We start from the raw sequence: 18,862 nt of genomic DNA on the forward strand, positions 1-18,862 counted from the left end.
ACAAATTAATATAAAGCTTACGGATTTACTAAGATTGTGTGATTGTAAATCATGAAGTATCTGCACTGGAGAAACCATCTATTAGTTAAGGGCTTTTTTTAAATCATTGCTTCTAGTTTCTTTGATGAGAGGTTCCCCTGACCTGACTGCTGTTAAAATGCATAGGGAAATAGTATTGCTTTCATAAATCCACTTGAATTGGTTACAAGTGTCCTTTATTGGCAAGACTGCAGTTCTTTGTTGGGTTGGTTTTTGGTTTGGCTTTGGGTTTTTTCCCAAGTACTGATGTGGTAAGAGCCTTTATGATCCAGGAAATCTGTCATATCCAATAAATCAATTTTGTTACTTGTTTTTGGTTCTTTCAGTTGCTGAGCATTTCTACAGGGGCATACCAGATAGTTTGTAAAAGAAATGGAGGCATTCAGAAGAATTAGTGAATTAAGTAGGTCTGTGCTGTCTTGTTCTTTCTGGAACAAAGAGGCATTACTTGGGGGGGAGGAGGGGATGTGTGATGTGTAGGCTATATACACTCAGCTTGTTTTCCTTTGCCTGAGACTGCTGCCTAAGCTTTTCTTGTTCTGCCTGACAATACTTCTTTCACTTGGTTTTTTCCAGTTCCTTGTTTGTGTTGTGGTTTGGCCAGTGTAAGCTGCCTGTGGGTGGGTATTGTATCCTGTCACTTGCTTAGCGTAGTCCAGATTGCAAGGTTTAGGTGCCTGGCTTCTGTTGGAAAAAAAAAGGGAAGTGTTCTTCCTTCATCTCTGACAGCCTCTTTGGCATATCCATGACAGTAATGTGGAAAGGCTGTATATTAAAGCATATGTATCTGCTTGCCATTGGACTTCCTGTCTTCATTCCCAGTCAGGCAGAATAACAAGTATTTGTTTACCTAGTCAATTATTCTCTTTTATCTTCAATGAGGAATAATATGCCTCAGTGTTTGATGGGTGTCTCAGGGCTTCAGCCTGACTTGTAGTTAGATGTGTGGAATTAATTGCTTTACTGAGTTTGAGACCCTTTGTTCAGGGAAAGTTAAGGAAGGCAAAATCAACAGAGCTTCTTTCAACCTTGTGTTGCAGTGCTTTAAGTATCTAAGAGCAACTATGCTACAAATACTAATTTATTGAGCTAGAGGAGTGTGCTGTAGCTTTGATGTAAACGGTAAAGATTTGCTTAGAATTTCCATGATAGTTTTTTCTAATAAGTAGAAAATGAGAAATTTTATGAATCTTGAAGGTTCACACTTAACAGAATATCTGACCTTGTTCTTCAGAGTTCCTCTTTCCACATCTTTCCTCTTCCTTTCATTTAAACCTTCCCTTTGGGCACAATCAGCAAGTTGTTCTTCTGAGATAAATAATAGCAGAATATAACTTAATGTAATTGTTTCTCAGAGCAAATGTTCATTTAAGATCTGTGACTTTTGGGGGGGCGTTATTTGTATCTTTCACTGTACGTGGTTTAGCAGTAAACAGGAGTTCCTCAGCTTGAGTGAAGAGAACATAGAGTAAACCTGCTTTACTTTGGAGACAGAAATGCTTTCTTTTGTATTAGAAAAGAGTAAACAATAAGATTAATAGTTTTAGATTAATTACCCATCTGCTATATGAAGTTACCTTAATTTCAGTATGGACTAGGGATGTAATTTGGTTGCTTTTCACTATGGTGTTTCATTTAGAAATGTTACTCTTATCATTGTTCAAATTCCAACTTCTAATGTGTGTGCTGCTCTATTAACAAAATCGTTATGAAGGTAAATATCTGTATACAAAAGATAGTGTTAGAACTGTGAAGCTTAATGATTCATACACTACCTAGAGATAAACATGATCTTTTTTAAGACAGTAACACTTTCTGAGTGTATTTCTGAGCTATTGTTATGCCTGACTGCCAGGGATTTATTGATGTCATAAATAGTCACTTTTCAAGTTGAATAAATGTCTGTAGAGACAGACTTGATATGACACAGCAAATAACTACATGTGGAGTTTCTGAGCAGGGAGTGATTACAGCAAGCTAACCTTTCTTCTTCTGACTGAGATTACCAACAGCTACATCTACAATCAGATAGGCAAAGTTCATTTATCAGCTAGATTGGCCTGCTGGAAATGTTTTCTAGCTGCTGTTAGCATAGGAATTACTGCGTTTGCAGGGGTTAACAGATGGAATCTGATGCAATCCCTCCCACTTTTCCCAGCAGTTTTCATTAGACAAGTGCTCCATAGCAACAGTGAGATCACTGGAGACAGTATTTCATTGATTTCTCCCTCCCGCCCCCTTCCATTTTTGAGCCATTCTTATCACTGAAGTGCAGTTGGGGGAAAAGACGGGGTTTTTATGCAGAACACTTATGTGGGCTTCTGTCTTGTAAATAATTTGGAAAGCAGAAATCCCTTACATCTTTTGTGTTTAATGTTTCACTATGTATTTAAAGAGAGATACAGGGTTAGGGGGCTGGATAACTGTACCTGCTGTAGCTGATGTTCTGAAGTATTCTTGCATTGTTTGCTGGTCTTCTAGGGAAAAGAATAATGTAGAGCAAGACCTGAAGGAGAAAGAAGATTCCATCAAGCAGCGGACAAGTGAGGTCCAGGTAAGTAAGACACACAGTTATTGTTCGGACACTTGATACTGCACCACGGGGTGCTTTAATAGCACTGGGATTACTGAGTCAGTGCAAAGAATTAAAATTGGAGGCTAAGAAAAAGAAGATACTTTGAGGTGTATTTTCTGTATGCATGTGGGTTGGTGTTGGTGTGTATATTTATATAAATGTGTGAGCTCTTGAGGATATGTCGCCTGCATGGGAGTATCAAATGAAAAATATTAGAACAGAATAGATTTCTTCTGTGTTTTCCCTTGTTTTGCTTTTAGCAAGGCTTCCTAATGTATAATTAAAGCTGCAGAAGACACTGTAGCACTGCAAATTAATAAACTGAAGTGGCTGAATTAAAAGGGTTTGTATACGAGGCGGCTTCTTAAGAGTCGCAGTAATTACCAGCTTGGGTGGAACGTTGACTCAAGTTAATTTTGCCTAATATGAGTGAATTAAAAAAAATGATCTGTTTGATTTTTATTTAAAAGGCTGACATTGAATTTCCAGATTATTGGGAAATGTAAATTTTGCAAGTGGTTTACAAGGACTAAAAATCATCCAGTCAGCATCAGTGTGCAGGGTGTTAACAGTCTAGCCAAGCTCTGAACTAAATGCTGCAAAGCTATATTTCAATTGGATTTTAAGCTGTAAAAGCAGTTGGAGCTGCTGCATCAGATAAAAACTTCCATGTGTGATACCTGACCACTGACATCTATTTCTACATTTATTTTAGGAATCTTTAGATTAAATATTGGATTAAGAACAAATTATGCCAGATTTCTGCATTTTACTTTGTGTTGGGGCAGAGAAGGAGCTGATATGTTACAACTGTTGTGCATTTTGTGCTTGATTGTTTAATATCCTTAAAGCTTAGCTGATAATTAATAGTCTGACCTTTCAGAAGATAATCAGATGCTGGCCTGTTAGTCACGATGGCAGCCAGATAGAGCAGCTGCAGGAATGCATACAGAAGTTGCCCATGTCTGTGATTCTGTCCATGCATGCAGTGGTCACTGCCCCCACTCCCACTCTGCAGATTGCCTTTTCACAGTTAAAAATTCCTATGGGTATTCCTGGTTTTGTACCCAGGATGTTTTTGTTAGTGTGTTATGGAATCTGTGTGCGTGTTCACGTGAAGGTTGAGTTCTCTGGTGCCTTTGCACAAAAGGTGCAAAGCCTCAATAAAACCCTTACCTTTAATGTTATAGTAGTATTATCATCTGCATGTGTTTAGTGTTTTGAAGTCAGCAGCATTACAGAATCAATTAAAGCATCGTATCTAGAGCAGTAATGTTGGAAGCGACGGTCTCAGGTCTTTAACCTCTTTGTGATCACACAAGCTCTTTGTCCCTTGTTAAATATAGAGTTATAGAGTTATGTCAGGCTGCAGAGAAGGAACAGTCTATTACTGGCTTCTCAGAAAAATGGGAAACCATTGGGATCAAACAGGAAATGGCTGCAGCATTTATTGAAGCTGGTGGGCCCTTTATCTCTGGTCCCTTTCTCGCTCCTGAACGTGGGAGGACCTGCATGTTTCAGGAAACTTTCTAGAGCTTCAAAGAACAGATCTTTACATCATGCTGCATTTCATCTGTATTTATTCTACTGGTGACATTTCTAAAGGTGGTGTACAAAACCAGTGCATTCTCATCTGCCACCTTGGATCAAGCAAGTTTTGTGGCATCACGCTCCGTGGTTCTGATATCAGAATTACTTCCATGTGCACGAATTACGATCTCAAATATAGTCGGTGTCTGTGATGTGTTGAACTGATTTTTATAGGAGGAGGGAAGAATGGCATGGTTTTTTTTCTCTATAAAATAACTTCTATACTATGTGAATAGCTATTAAAAAAACAAGACAGAAAGAGTTAGAAGGAACCATTGATGGGTTTTAATGTGCTTATTAAAATATCAGCCCTTCAGTAGCAAAGAATAGGAGTGGTTTTACTTAAAAAATTATGGTCAGAATAAGAAAGATCAAGAAACTTCTAAGGCACAATTTCCTTATTCTGTGATTGGATTGGCCTTTTCTCATAAATACAGGAGTAATAAACCCAGATATTAAATGTTCCTCTTGGCAGTAGAGAACTTTGGTTTACAGCATTGGTGTGTCACTAAAACATTAGGTTTTGACCACATACCAAGTGACATCAGAAAATGCCTTTACCTGGCTGTCCCCTTGCACTCTCATCACCAGCCCTCTCTTCTAGACACAGATAATGGACTACAGTGGTTTTCAGCAGCTGGACACTGCCTCAAGCAGTGGGGCTTTGGACACATCCACAAGACTCTCGTCTTCTATCTAGTACTTCACATGTATGGGCATGGTTTGTCAGTCTACCTGCTAAGACTCTACTCCAGCCTTTACTTTTGGAATGGTTATGTGAACATGCTTGGGTTTTAGTTTTGATTGGGTTTTTTTTCTTCTTTTCTCTTCCGGGAGCCATCAGACTTAGGTCTCCTCAGTGATCCTCTACTCCTGTGCTTAGTTCCAACACTGGGATTCAAGGAACAATAGCAAGAGTGGAGGTGATCTATGTTTAGCTTGCGTGGATGTGAATTCTTGCTTCCTTTTAGAGAAAGGAGACTGCAATCTCTTCAAGCTGTTATTTTTTCCCCCGTTGCTTGCGTTGGGTATCAGCTGATACTTGCTTTTCAAAGCGACGTGAAAAACGAGTGAATCAGGAGTGTCCCAATTATCCAAGTCAGTAGCTGCTGTAAGAGCTTTTTGGATGTGTGCTGGCTTGTCTTTCATAGATTCAAAGCACCCAGTGATTCACCTAGTCTAACTGCTGTACATCAGTCACTCACTCTTTACTGACGTTCAAATATGATCTGGGGGCTTGTGTGGGTGTTTTAGGGGGTTGTGTTTTGCTTGGGTGTTTTGTGTAAAAGCATCTATGATGTTTCTTTAGGTAGTTTTCCAGCTGTCTCGAGGTTACTTATTCCCCTAGCATCTGACTGCTGCACCATATGCCTTTCTATTTCTGTCTGGCTTTTCTGTCCTGATTTTCTGGAGGTGTTGGCACATATGGATGCTCTCCCTCACCAAAAATACCCCCAAACAGAACATCCCTAAAAAAGGATGTCAGGATCTTAGCCTAGAGCAGCACATGAATATATGCTCTAATCAGAAATTCAAGTCTGCTTGTTTTCTTATCCTCCTCAATCTTTTCTCTATTCATTTTTTTTACTGTTCATGATTCTTCCTTCAGATACCATAATTTCTCGGAAAGGCCGCAATCTTCTCTTTTCATCTAATACTTTTCCTTTTGTATTAATCTTTTTTGATCTGCCTGCATTATCATTTCCTCTTGACTTTAACAGTTCTTTCTTCTTCCTAATTTCTTTTCTTGATGTTATATCAATGTCATCTGGGCAGTTTGTTGAAATATAACCATTCTTGTTGCTCAGGAATGAACTGGTTATCATATGGTGCTACTTAATGTACTGGGAACACAAGACATACTGCTGTTTCATAAATTAAAAGATGCCATATTGCTTTGTATGGAATGTGCACTTTTCACAGTACTGTTACATGGAAAATATGGTTTTGGTTGGTTTTCACAAAATGAAAAGCAGGGATGCTCTAGAAGGGGGTGCATTTGAGCTGTTAATGCACCAGTTTGGTCATTTAGCATGCTGCTAAAACAAGTTTCTATTTTCAGCCATGTGCTTTTGAAGGGGGAAGGAGCAGAATAAAGACTTTCTATTACTATGGAACTTGGTAAAACGTATTGTTAAAGCATAGAGACAGACAATGGAGTGGCCTGAATATAGACGACTTGTAAATTCAAAATGAAACCTTAGCCTCCCTGTGCGTGAAAGAGTTAATCTTGGTGTTGATGCACAATCTTCAGTATTTCAGTGAGATTCTTTCTTATAAAGAAAAGAAAAAGCAGTTTATTTATATGTCTCAGAATTAGAATTTGAGGACACTTGTGTATCTGATGTTATGAATGCTGGCTTCTGAAAGATAATTTGTTGATCCTTTGAAATCCAAGTTAGTACTGCAGTCTGTATTGGGGGATTTAGTGGTTAGGAGAGAGGGAACATGCAAAGCTAATCTGTTTCATTACAGGATCTACAAGATGAAGTAAAGCGGGAAAGCAGTAACCTGCAAAAGCTGCAAGCTCAGAAACAGGAAGCACAGGAAATCCTTAATGATCTTGATGAGCAGAAGGCTAAGTTGGAAGAGCAACTGAATGATATCAGGCAGAAATGTGCAGAGGAAGCCCATTTGGTAAGGTCTAGTGCCTAAGGCCCTTGAAAGAATAATTTTCTCATTATGAAGAACTCAGCCTTGCAGCATACCAGTTGTTGGGGCGGGGGGGGAACTTTAACAAATAAACAGCCTGAGTGTCAAGATTTTGTGACCAACGGAGAATAGTAAATACGTCACTCCAGTGACCTCCTAATTTAGTATCAGTGTGTGAACAAACATCCTGAGATGCACTTGCACATAAAGAAGATTAAGTGCAAGCAAATAGTGCAAAATTAGAATGGAATATAAGTGTAATTAGAAGCACTAATTAATGGGACTGAATTCTTAGCAGTTATCTTATGGTTATGTAGAGGTTTTTGCTAATATAAAGCTATGGTATTTCTTAAGGGTCTAAAATGGTAGAATCATGAAATGGTTTGCGTTGGAAAGGACCTTAAAGCTGTTCCAACCCCCTGCCATGGGCAGGGACGCCTTCCACTAGACCAGGTTGCTCCAAGCCCTGTCCATCCTGGCCTTGAACGCTGCCACAGCTTCTCTGGACAACCTGTGCCAGTACTTCACCAACTTCACAGTAAAGAGCTTCTTAACATCTAATCTAAATCTGCCTACTTCTAGTTTAAAGCCCCTGCAGTCAGGAAAACAGCTAGAATATTATGATCCTATTGAGACCAATTGGGAATTAACCTCTCATTCAGGTATGATCTATAATCTCTGCACTAGCTATGAGTGTTTGACTTTCTCTGGTGATAAATGTTGGTATTCAGATATATTTGGAAGCGTTACGATTTTTTTCGTTTATAATTTGGCTTTGAAATACTGTTCATGTTCTAGATTGCCATGCTGAAGGCTGAAATAACAAGCCAAGAATCAAAGATTTCAGCGTATGAAGATGAACTGACCAAAGCTCAAGAGGAACTGAGTCGCCTGCAGCAAGAAACTGCGGAGCTTGAGCATTGCATTGAGTCTGGGAAAGCACAGCTGGGACCTCTTCAGCAACATCTGCAGGATTCACAACAGGAAATTAATTCAGTAAGGCACTGTGAAATACCCCAAAAAAAGCTTTTTTTAGCTGACAACCTTTAGTGTGTTTTTTCTTAAGGGGAAGGAGTTGTTCTCTTTTTTCTCTTCACTGTTAGCTCATGTCTTCAGTTGCTTACATATGAGCTCTGCGCTTGTTAGGATTCTTGGAGGCTGGCTTAAGAATACCTCATGATTTTTATCCAAGTTTTGTTAATAAAAGGGATTAATTTATTGTACTTCATAAATAATTTGTCTAAGTGTAATGAATGAAAAATGGGTAATGCATGTGTGAATTCTCTATGTCCAGTAATTTAAGCTTTCTTCTTCTGCCATGGCTTGGGGCATGCTCTTTCTATTCTTTAATGGTTGTGAAATCAGTATAAAATTACCAATAACATTTACTTAGTGCATTGCTGAAGTGGGAAAAAAGGTGAATGTGAGAATAAATTTGACTGAGATTAGATACTGAGAAGCAGAGATATGTCTGCACTGGTTTTAAGCACTGTGCTTTGAAGTGTCTGCTTTTATGCTAAACGAACACTTAGCATCTCTCTGCGATCAGTGATTTATTTTTACTTCAGGGATGTGCAAGCTAGCACAGCCTTTCCTCATTATTCTTCACCTCCTCTGACTTGCCAGCTAAAATATATTAGCCAGACTCACATCATTCTCAAGTTAAAAACAAAATCAAGAGCCTTCCTATTAACTTTGAACCCTAGAAATGGCTGGCTTTTGGGTTGGTTTGTTTCATACAATTAGAGACATTTCATGTCTCTAACCTGTTAACACTTTCATTTTTTTTGTTCTTAAGACTTCCACTGTTCAGCAGAACACTTTCTTCTGCTGAAAAGCCTCATAACATATTTGTAACTTTGAGGTTTAGAAACTGATAAGAAAACAAATGGATTTTCCATTGTTGCCTCAGAGGTAGAGGGAAGATTGTGCTATTTCAATATGAATATGCTAGCAAGTGGTACTTTCAGTGAACAGATTTGAGCCCGATAATACAAGTGGTTATGCTTGACTGTACTGCAGACTTTTTTCATAGGTTTTATATTAGTACTCCTGATTTTATTGCTCTTGAACAATGCTTTGGTGCTTTAGGCAAGATTAGCTAATGCTTGGTCTCAGGTCTGTGTTTGAAAGATATCTAGTGTTGTCTTTGCCACCTGACTTGTGACATGTGCAAGTCCATGAAAGCTCTGTTAATGTGACTGACCTAGCAGAAGTCAGTGGGATTTAGACAGCTAAATATCTGAACTATATTCACTGTAGAATCATAGAATAGTTTGGGTTGGAAAGGACCTTCAGCTCATCTAGTTCTAACCTCCCTGCCATTGGCAGAGGTGCCTCACCATCGACTAGGTCACCCAAGGCTCTGTCCAACCTTCTATATAACCTACTAAATCCAGTAATTCCTTCATAACTGGCAAGTTGATTGTAAATGTTTGCTGTGAGGCACTGCATTCAGCCTATTGCTGAAATAATAACATGTGAATATAACTGTCTCCTTAGGAAGACAGACTGTGGATTTGGTAGACTTCAGAAGTCATGAGGGAGAAGATGAATTTGTAATTGTCCTTTTTGGAAGATGAGAATTGCAATAAAGCAGTATCTGTAATTTAGAGTTTAAGGCTAATGCATAATTTAAATGAAAAGAACCCCCATCCCCCCAGAAGCCCAGCAAACTAAATAAATAAAGTCCTGAAAGCTTTGCAATTCTTCTCATGAGTTTGAATAGGAAAAAACCATCAAGCCTTCATGTTGCTAGTGATGCAGTCTGCTTCCTTGGCAGGAGAAGGTTCTTAGGTCTGTCCTTCAACCACACTGCACCTCCTCCAAATCAGATTTGTGCTCGTCTACCAAATGTCACCCTTTGAAATAGCACAGTTTTGGTTATATTTGCTTTTGAAAATAAGAATTTCAGACATATATCTTCCATCTTGTATTAAAGAAGGCATGGTCATATACTGGATTCTGAGTCCTGTCTTACTGATGCATACACGTTTATTTCTGTTTACAGGTGCAGACAAAACTTCTTGAGCTGAAAGAATTGGAGAATAACCAGTTTAGTTGGCACTCTCAGCCACATACTGCACTTGTTAATGGAACTGTGGATCATTCTAGTCTTAGCAACAGCAGCAGTGAAACTGCTAACCTTAATGAGAATGCTGAAGGGGAAAGTATAGCAGAAGATGAGCAAACAAACAGTGTGTCTCCAGTGAGTAGTGTTTTGCCTGCTTGATCATCATGCAATGCAGCTGTGAAGTTGGAATAAGTTAAGAATGTATCAAGATTGATTATGTTGTTAAACACTTGCACAAGTGAAATTTCAGAGTGTTATTCTGAGGGACTGTGCTTCCACAATCCTAAAAGTTGATAAGCAGGGAAGGAGGCAATTTTAGTAGGGATGGGATATGGCAATAAAAATTTGTCTGTATTTGTTTCGAAAGCAAAATATCATAAATTGAATAGTAGAATTAACATTGTAGGAGAGCAGCTGTCTCCAGTTGGAGCAGCAAGAGTGGAATAAGGAATGGTACAGAACCTCTAAAGATGTCTTGCTTTAAATGCTCCACCTTATGTCCCAGTAGATTCTTGATATGTATTTTTAACTCTCTCAGGGTTTACAGAACACTTGAGTATGTTCTATAATAGGTATGAACCTTTGAAGTATCCTTTAGTATGTTCTTTTAGCTATTTAATACTTTATATTGTATAGTCTTCTATTATTTGTCGTGAATCGCTTTTATTTTTATATATAGATAAGGAATAGTCCTGAAACAACAGCCTCTGTTGTAGAAGAAGAGAAAGAGACCCCAGCTGCAACTGTTACCAAAAAAGTGAGTTTGTTCAATTTTGGGGGAGGAAAAGGCAAAATAAATCCTGGTTAAACTGTTTCAGCCTGGCGTGGTGTCACTTGCACCATGCTCATAGGACAACAGGGAAATCAAGTTGTTATTCCTTATTGTTTTCATTTAGAGCATGATGTCATAAAAACATTTAATCTCGTATAACAGGTTGTAGTTGAAAAATATTTTGGATCTCCATTGATGAATTATGTAGAATTCTAGCTCTCTTTCAGCTGTCTAGCTGATAGAAATCCTCAGCTTTAAAAAACTACTAAATGGTAACACAGGACAACATAGGTGTTTTCCATCCTGCGTGTCTTAATGTGATACCTTTCTCTACTTGTTTTGCATTGCCCAGGAAGACCCATTCGATGCTGAATCTCATTCATTGCCTGATATAGTTTCTGAAACCAGCTTAGAGTTCTTCCAGTCTGACCCTTTTGTTGGCAGTAAGTAAACTTTTCTCTCTAAGTACAGTTTTCCAGAAACAGGTCTGGTGTCCTCAACATAAAAAGGACATGGAACTGTTGGAACAAGTCCAGATGAGGGCCACGAGGATGATCAGGGGACTGGAGCACCTCCTGTATGAAGACAGGCTGAGAAAGTTGGGGCTGTTCAGCCTGGAGAAGAGAAGGCTGCGTGGAGACCTCATAGCAGCCTTCCAGTATCTGAAGGGGGCCTATAGGGATGCTGGGGAGGGACTCTTCATTAGGGACTGTAGTGACAGGACAAGGGGTAATGAGTTAAAACTTAAACAGGGGAAGTTTAGAATGGATATAAGGAGAAAATTCTTTCCTGTTAGGGTGGTGAGGCACCCTGGAATGGGTTTCCCAGGGAGGTTGTGAATGCTCCATCCTGGCAGTGTTCAAGGCCAGGTTGGACGAGGCCTTGGGTGACATGGTTTAGTGTGAGGTGTCCCTGCCCATGGCAGGGGGGTTAGAACTTGATGATCTTAAGGTCCTTTCCAACCCTAACTATTCTATGATTCTGTGAACACATCTCAGACTACTCTTAACCTTGGAAGTGCTCTATATACAACAAATGCAAACATATTTGAGTGACAGGAGTGTGCAGCCAATAGCATTATGAAAATAGAAATTACAGGGATGAGAGGTCCAGGGTGTTTCTCCTTCCTTCAGCTGGACCTCCTAAGTAGCTGTGACAATTGCACATTTCCCTCATTGCTCTTCCTGAGTACTTCTCTTACACCCCACCCACCCTTTGGTTGCTTTTTGGTCTTAAAGGTGTGGGCATGGTTGTGGTACATGCGGTGTCACCAATCTAATTTGCAGCACAGATCCACAAACAGGTCAGCTGAGGGTTCAGTGAACTGTGGCGTGGGGAGGGTGTGGGTGGTGGAGAATGAATGGCTGTGCCCTACATATGGTGAGTTTGGCACTCACAGGAAGGTAATGTGGAACTGCACCATCTGTTCGTCTTGTGGAAGTGCCATGCTTTATTTTAAGAACTTTGCCACTTTGAATGCTGCTGCTCTGCTTTTATGTTTCTTTTATTTTGGAAGAAATGATCTGTCTATATGGAGCCACTTGGAGAAGGGAAGTTAATTTGGATTAACTGCTCAAGTGGATGTTTTCAGCCACATTAATATGACTTTACATGCTTTCAGAGTCAGTGCGCTCTGATCAATTTAGCTGGTATTGCTTCAAAAGGAAAATAAGCTAAATTTGTTTCTCGTTGCTTGGCTTCTGAAAGAATGTCAGTGCAGATTTAATACTTTTGATTAGTAAATGAAACTGATTGAAAACAACTTGACTGGTTTCTGTGTGGATATTGCTTGAGTTTTGTTCATATTGAAGTGGTTCTGCTTAGAACACATGACAGAGCCTTTCTTTCAGAGGAGAAGGGCGTGTTAGCAGCCAGCCTTTTAGGCTTTGTATGCTCTATATGTTCACGGGTAGATACCTACAGCTAGGAGGCAGATGAGGGGTTAGAACTAATGCAGTTGGGACCATGCATCTGGTACAGAAATGAGCACTTAGGAGCTACCATCATGGTGCCTGTGAGAATTAAAAAGAACTGAGACTACACTCCTATCTGTGGCTAGCCTGGATTACTGTGGTTGTAGATACCGCATAATGTGGGTGTTTATGGACAACGGCCAACAAAAATCCATCTTTGAGATGGCTGCTTTTATGTGTTTCATGACAGTAATGAGCTATGTCTAATTAGCTTCATCTAATGCTAGTTCTTGTGGTTCCATTGAAAATAGTGCAACTATTCCTCTGAGTGAGAGCTGTTTAAATTCTAAATGTAGAAGTGAGTCTGTATCCAGAAGACTCCATCTGAGTACATGTAACTTTGTTTTTTTAACAGGTGATCCCTTCAAAGATGACCCTTTTGGGAAAATTGGTAAGTAACTTTGTACCCTCTAATGTGTTTGTTTGTCTAAATGGTTCCTACTAGAAGAGTATGTGAGGAAAAGTATTACCACTTCCAGCACACAAAAGGTGGAAATGACCCCAAAAGTCACCATAGGGTAGATAAATATATGGTGGTAGCAGGTGGCCACTTGTGTTACAGCTTTTCAGAGAAGCCCATTGCCAGTGAACTTCTCTCTTGTTGGAAGTATCTTTAGTTGGGATTTAAGCATGTGAAGGTGGTGAACAGAAGCCTTCAAACTTGTTGCCTGCTTTGTATTTAAACAAGTAGGATTGTGCTCTTTCAAAAGGCTCTTAATTCACCAATTTTCTTTAGACCCAAGTACTGAAAAAGGTGGGAAGTCTTTATTTAGACTGGCTGTAGAGGCAATGTCATTGCATTTTTTGTTTGGTCCTGACAAAGTTATAGCTAACAAAAAAGTAAAATGGCCAGTAGGAAGCCTATGGAAAAATAGCATTGAGCACCAAGTGCCAAATAAGAAACATCAATTCTGTCTGGTGGAGAGTGGAGGAGAGTTACGGAAAACATTAGATTTTGTAAAATGCTTCATTTTAGGGGGTCTGGTTAAAGGAACTGTATGCTCAGATAGATGGTTCTAGAACCAAAGCACTGGTACCATCCAAAGTTCCTATGATGTGCAGAAAATGTTGGCTTGTCTAATCCTGAATCACAGAACACAAATGATTTGCAGGTGAATTTCATACTCGGTCTTAAATACAGTATGGCTGCATTGCAGTATGCAAAAAAAGCAATATAATGTTAGTTCTTAAGATATCAAGCTAGGTAAAGCTGGCAGAAATGCTGATGAGCTGTTTATTTTTAGATCCCTTTGGTGGTGATCCCTTCAAAGGCTCAGATCCTTTTGCAAGTGACTGTTTTTTCAAACAGTCCTCCACTGATCCATTTGCAACTGCTGGCACTGATCCATTTAGCACTGCAGACAACAGTAATATCACAGTAAGTTTGGCAGCATACGTTTTATTTCCTTCTCTCTATAATTTGGACAAAATAACCTTTTTCGTATATTTAGACATGCCTTGAAAAGCTGATATTTGGAAATCATATAGGTAAATGGTTACCTCTTATCCCATGGCTCCGTTTTGTCCTTTTTTGTTTCCTATTTCCTAGAAATAGCCACAGATGAAATAGAAGTAAAAACCAAAACCCCCCTATTTTTAAGATGTTTCAGTGTGGAGCTTCATTGTTCCACAGGAGCAGACATTTAAGAATAACAAACTAACCTCTGTTGATAGCTGGTGGAACTTACAAACATTGAAAGAAACCCAAGGTTAATCTCACCAAGTTATGTTGAGACACTTTTGCCTCCAAAGCTTATAGGATCAATGAGGATGTTCTATATCTTATTTGAAAGATGGTATGCAGTTTCCCCTCTGAAGAGCCAAATTGTTCTATAGTTGTATGTTGCTTGGGTTTGGTTTATTTTCTTCAGTAAGAGTCATTGAAGCCCTCTCATAATGTGGAAATTCTTACTGAATGAATCCCTTTACCTCTTTCAGGAATACTTTGGTGTAAGTTTTAGCAGTTCACATTATAACTGAGCAGTTATTGATTAGTCTTGAGCCTATTAAAAGGTAGAGTTGGGTATCAGACATTCTCTGATGTTGGATAGAACTTGATGAAGATGATGGGGTAATATTTAGGGCTGATAGGCAAACAATCTAAGAAGCTGAAACTCTTGTCACGTTGTAAGTTTGCCTCCATCCTTTTGCCATCTTCTTTTCTCCTCAGTGCTGTTTCTGTTCGTGCCTCACTTCCAATTTTCTGTGCGTATAAAATATGCATATACATACATAAGAATTAAAGATAAGTGTGGATTAGTGGCTGTAGAGTGTGTCTGAGGCAAACCCAAAACAGACGAGAGTGAGACGTCACTGCACCTAACGGTGGTGGTGTCCTTCCATGTGGTGTGCATGTTGTGCCCCTCTCAGGGTCATATTGCACACCACAGCCTACAACTCCAACCTTCAGTCCTCCAGCTTTACAGTCTTCAATGCATAGCTATCCTTTTTGCAGTCTTGGTATTCTAATATAACCAGTTCTTGGCCATATTGCAGTCTGATAATAAGAGCTTTACCACAGCTTTGTGGTGGTACCGTAAAAGTCTGTCGGAGTTTGAAATGTAAGCCTGCAGTATTGATATCTTGTAGATACATCTTCATGAAGATGGCTCTGGTTGCAGAAATCCAGGACTAAAATAAGTAGCAGATACTGTTAAATTCTGTATTAGTGGTGACCAAGTATGTTGCACATATTGTACCTTTTTTTCTGTCCTTTGAGAGTATTCATCACTGTTTTGAGGAGGAGTTTCTGTTAACAGACTTGTTTACTGATGCTCGTAAAAGCTATTTCCAAAATATTTTATCTTAAAACCTCTAAACTAAAACAAATTATGGTCCTGCTCTTAGAATGAGGAGTCTTTCAAGCTGAAAAACAAATTTCCCTCAAGGACTTTTTTATTTTAGACAGAGATATCAAAGAAGAATGACCCTTTTGCTCCTGGTGGAACAACTGTTACTACATCGAATGATCCAGGTAAAAAATAGATTCTATACCTCAAACTGCTCTGAGTTTTATTTGCCTTTCTTATTATTATTACTTTTGTTTCTAGTCTTTTTGTGATGGAGCATTTTAGACATTTCCTGTGTTTTCTGGGTTTTCCTATAAAGTATGAAATAAGGTGCAAGTTTACAGGAGGGTATTTTTATAAACCAAAACTGCCTCATTATCTGTAGTGTGTATCCACAAGAACATTCCTCTGCCTTACCTAAAACTGGTTAAAGCTCCTAATCTAAGTGTTTGGACTATTTGAATATTTGTACCACTTCCCATTAGGGTTTTTTTTTGTAGAGATTCTATGTTACTTTGTAAATAACATACAAGATAATCTCCTCTTGGAGTAGATAGCTGTGGGATAGAGTAACTTCTTCATCAAGAATTTTTACTGCTAAAGCTTGCTCCTTTTCACATACTGCTAAAGCCATGACCTTTTCACATCTGAGGGCTAAAGATGTGTTAGGGAAGACCCTAATCTCCTGTTTTCCCAAGTTACACTGACAAGTGGTAATCCAAAACATGAATCCATGTGTGATTTCATATTTAAGCCTGTGTAATTTTAGGGAAAATATGCCATTTTCTGGAGATGCAGAAGTGAGTATTGGTAAAGACAGTGCAATTCTTACTTTACAGTAGAATAGGAGGTTTTGGATGTTGTTCAGGCACATAAGAATGACAGGGTACTGTTGAATTAGATTGAGATTATATGAGATTTAGATACTTCATTCCACAGTGGGCTTTTCATATTTACATATATACATATATATGTCTGTGGTTGTGTATTTATGGGTGTATGCACACAAAAATACCTCTGTAGACATATAGCTGAGCAGAACATCCAGTAGAATGGTTATTTGATACTTCCAGTGGTAAATTCCACTTTTTTTAGTGTAGGAAACCAGAATACCAGGATTTTTTTTAATTACTCCCTGTTTAGAAGAATTATTCTTAATTGTTAGTTGAAGTTTACAAGCTTTTGTAAACGCTACTTAAAGTGCCCACCTAAGAATATTTCACTTGAATTAGTCTATGCTGCAAAATATGCAATGGTTACTTGGTTGTTGAGGGGATTTTTCCAGTCTCTTTGATGGTTTACTTTTAATGTCATTCTATCTTCTTGATTTGTATGTATTTAGCTACAGACCCCTTTGCCTCTCTGTTTGGAAATGATTCCTTTGGAAGTGGCTTTGCTGACTTCAGCACGCTGTCAAAGGTAATATGAAGCTACTGCTACTCATACTGCACAGTGACAAGACACCGTTTACCCTCTCTGCTAACAGTTTCATTACAGTTTTGACACCACTAAAGATATATAATGGTTGACTTAGTTGAAAAAGAGGCCTTTTCAGTAAATTGCACTACCTGCAAAGAACACAATGTAATCTTTGTGGGTTTGTAAGTATTTTCACTATATTTGCAGTGGCATAATTTACTAATTCACTGAGTTTAACAGCATGAATACTACTTTTTCATGTTTGCACTCAACTTTATATTGCTGTACACACAAAACATTCCTGATTTTTCTTGATTTTTGCAATATCCCAGAGTGTGTGGAAGATATGTGTAAAACCAAACAAATGTGTTTTCTTTCTGCCTTAGTCCAAACTTTGAGTTCTAAATAAATACTGCATTACTGCCAAGAAAGAGGAAGTATAGAGGAATTGCACTGAAAATGTGTGTATTGCTGTTTTCTCTGTTAAAGGCCAACAACGAGGATCCCTTTAGCTCTTCCACATCAGGTTCTGCCAACAGTGTGACCATAACTAAAAACTTATTTGATGAACCACCAGCTAAAAGTGAGGATGTTCCTCCTGCACTGCCCCCTAAAACTGGAACTCCCACAAGGCCCTGTCCACCACCCCCTGGTAAGAGCCAACGCTGAGATGTTGTTAGCAATTAGCTGCTTCAGTATTGGAGTGGGGCAGTAGGAGGGAATGGTGAAGTGCCTGATTGAGACTGAATAAACAGGATGTGAAACTAGTTTGTTCCTCATCTTCCATGTTTCCCTTGGAGTTAAATGTTGCATGGTGCTTGGGATCAGTGAGAGAGGATTTAGAAAGCAGGAAAAAATCAGGCTATTACAAGGATCTGTAAGAACATAGGATGGCTGCAAATCAAATTGTTACTGATGTGATACATTGTGAAACTTGCATTAAATTGTGCATAAAGTGAGAATTCGGTGCGTTTTATTCCATTGCAAATCTCTGGGTTTAATGCAAAATGAATTAAACTGGGTTAAATGACTGCCTCAGGTTTTTAGATTAACTTCTTCCAGGTGGCTTTGCCAGAGGCCTGTGGCAGTCAACCTAGCCAGTGTAATGGTAATACATGCAAGTTTCCTATGCTATTTTCTCTTCAGTGGTAGCTGAGTCCTCTGGTATTCTCCATGGCAAGGACAGTTTTACAAGTGTATGTAGGGATAGGACAAAGGGGGAATGGCTTTAAACTGAAAAGAGGGGAGATTCAGATAAGGCATAAAGTGTTTTTTTACTGTGAAGGCAGTGAGGCACTGGCACAGGGTGCCCAGAGAAGCTGTGGCTGCCCCATCCCTGGCAGTGTTCAAGGCCAGTTTGGACACAGGGGCTTGGAGCAACTTGGTCTAGTGGAAGATGTCCCTGCCTTCCAGTATCTGAAGGGGGCATATAGGGATGCTGGGGATGAACTCTTCATTAGGGACTGTAGTGATAGGACAAGGGATAATGGGTTAAAACTTAAACAGGGGAAGTTTAGATTGGATATAAGGAGGAAATTCTTTCCTGTTAGGGTGGTGAGGCACTGGAATAGGTTGCCCAAGGAGGTTGTGAATGCTCCATCCCTGGCAGTGTTCAAGGCCAGGTTGGACGAGGCCTTGGGTGAGATGGTTTAGTGGGAGGTGTCCCTGCCCATAGCAGGGGGTTGGAACTTGATGATCTTAAGGTCCTTTCCAACCCTAACTATTCTATGATTCTATGATTATCAAAGATAACACCACCTTCTTGTGGTTGCAAGAAGCCCATGTTACAGCAGACTTCTCCTTCTCAATTTTTTTGCATAGATTGGAAAATATATCACTAATATTTCTGAAGCTTCTGTCCTTTGTTTCACTTTCTTCCAAAACTCTACTGCATCACTTTTTCACTATTACACTATGGATTAATCTGAAGGTGTTTTGGAAAACTGTAGAATGAAACTTAACACGTATTCATGATTTTCC

The 18,862-nt window shown here is 39.1% G+C and overlaps 1 protein-coding gene across 4 annotated transcripts in view; it reads left to right on the forward strand.

Moving 5' to 3' along the window:
- EPS15 (epidermal growth factor receptor pathway substrate 15) overlaps window positions 1-18,862 on the forward strand; it is a 70,403-nt gene that overhangs the window by 45,411 nt on the left and 6,130 nt on the right. For all 4 annotated transcript variants that reach the window (XM_061344834.1, XM_061344833.1, XM_061344835.1 and 1 more), the window contains 11 exons: window positions 2,521-2,593; window positions 6,680-6,841; window positions 7,655-7,852; window positions 9,867-10,064; window positions 10,609-10,686; window positions 11,054-11,144; window positions 13,030-13,065; window positions 13,919-14,052; window positions 15,579-15,648; window positions 16,806-16,882; window positions 17,372-17,534. In XM_061344834.1, coding sequence (XP_061200818.1) covers window positions 2,521-2,593; window positions 6,680-6,841; window positions 7,655-7,852; window positions 9,867-10,064; window positions 10,609-10,686; window positions 11,054-11,144; window positions 13,030-13,065; window positions 13,919-14,052; window positions 15,579-15,648; window positions 16,806-16,882; window positions 17,372-17,534 — 1,280 coding nt within the window. The remainder of the gene's footprint in view (window positions 1-2,520; window positions 2,594-6,679; window positions 6,842-7,654; window positions 7,853-9,866; window positions 10,065-10,608; window positions 10,687-11,053; window positions 11,145-13,029; window positions 13,066-13,918; window positions 14,053-15,578; window positions 15,649-16,805; window positions 16,883-17,371; window positions 17,535-18,862) is intronic.

The sequence above is a fragment of the Neopsephotus bourkii genome, unplaced genomic scaffold (genome assembly GCF_033783945.1).
Source record: "Neopsephotus bourkii isolate Nb327-2 ecotype Australia unplaced genomic scaffold, CSIRO-AGI_Nbou_v1 NB_234, whole genome shotgun sequence".
Classification (NCBI taxonomy): Eukaryota; Metazoa; Chordata; class Aves; order Psittaciformes; family Psittacidae; genus Neopsephotus; species Neopsephotus bourkii.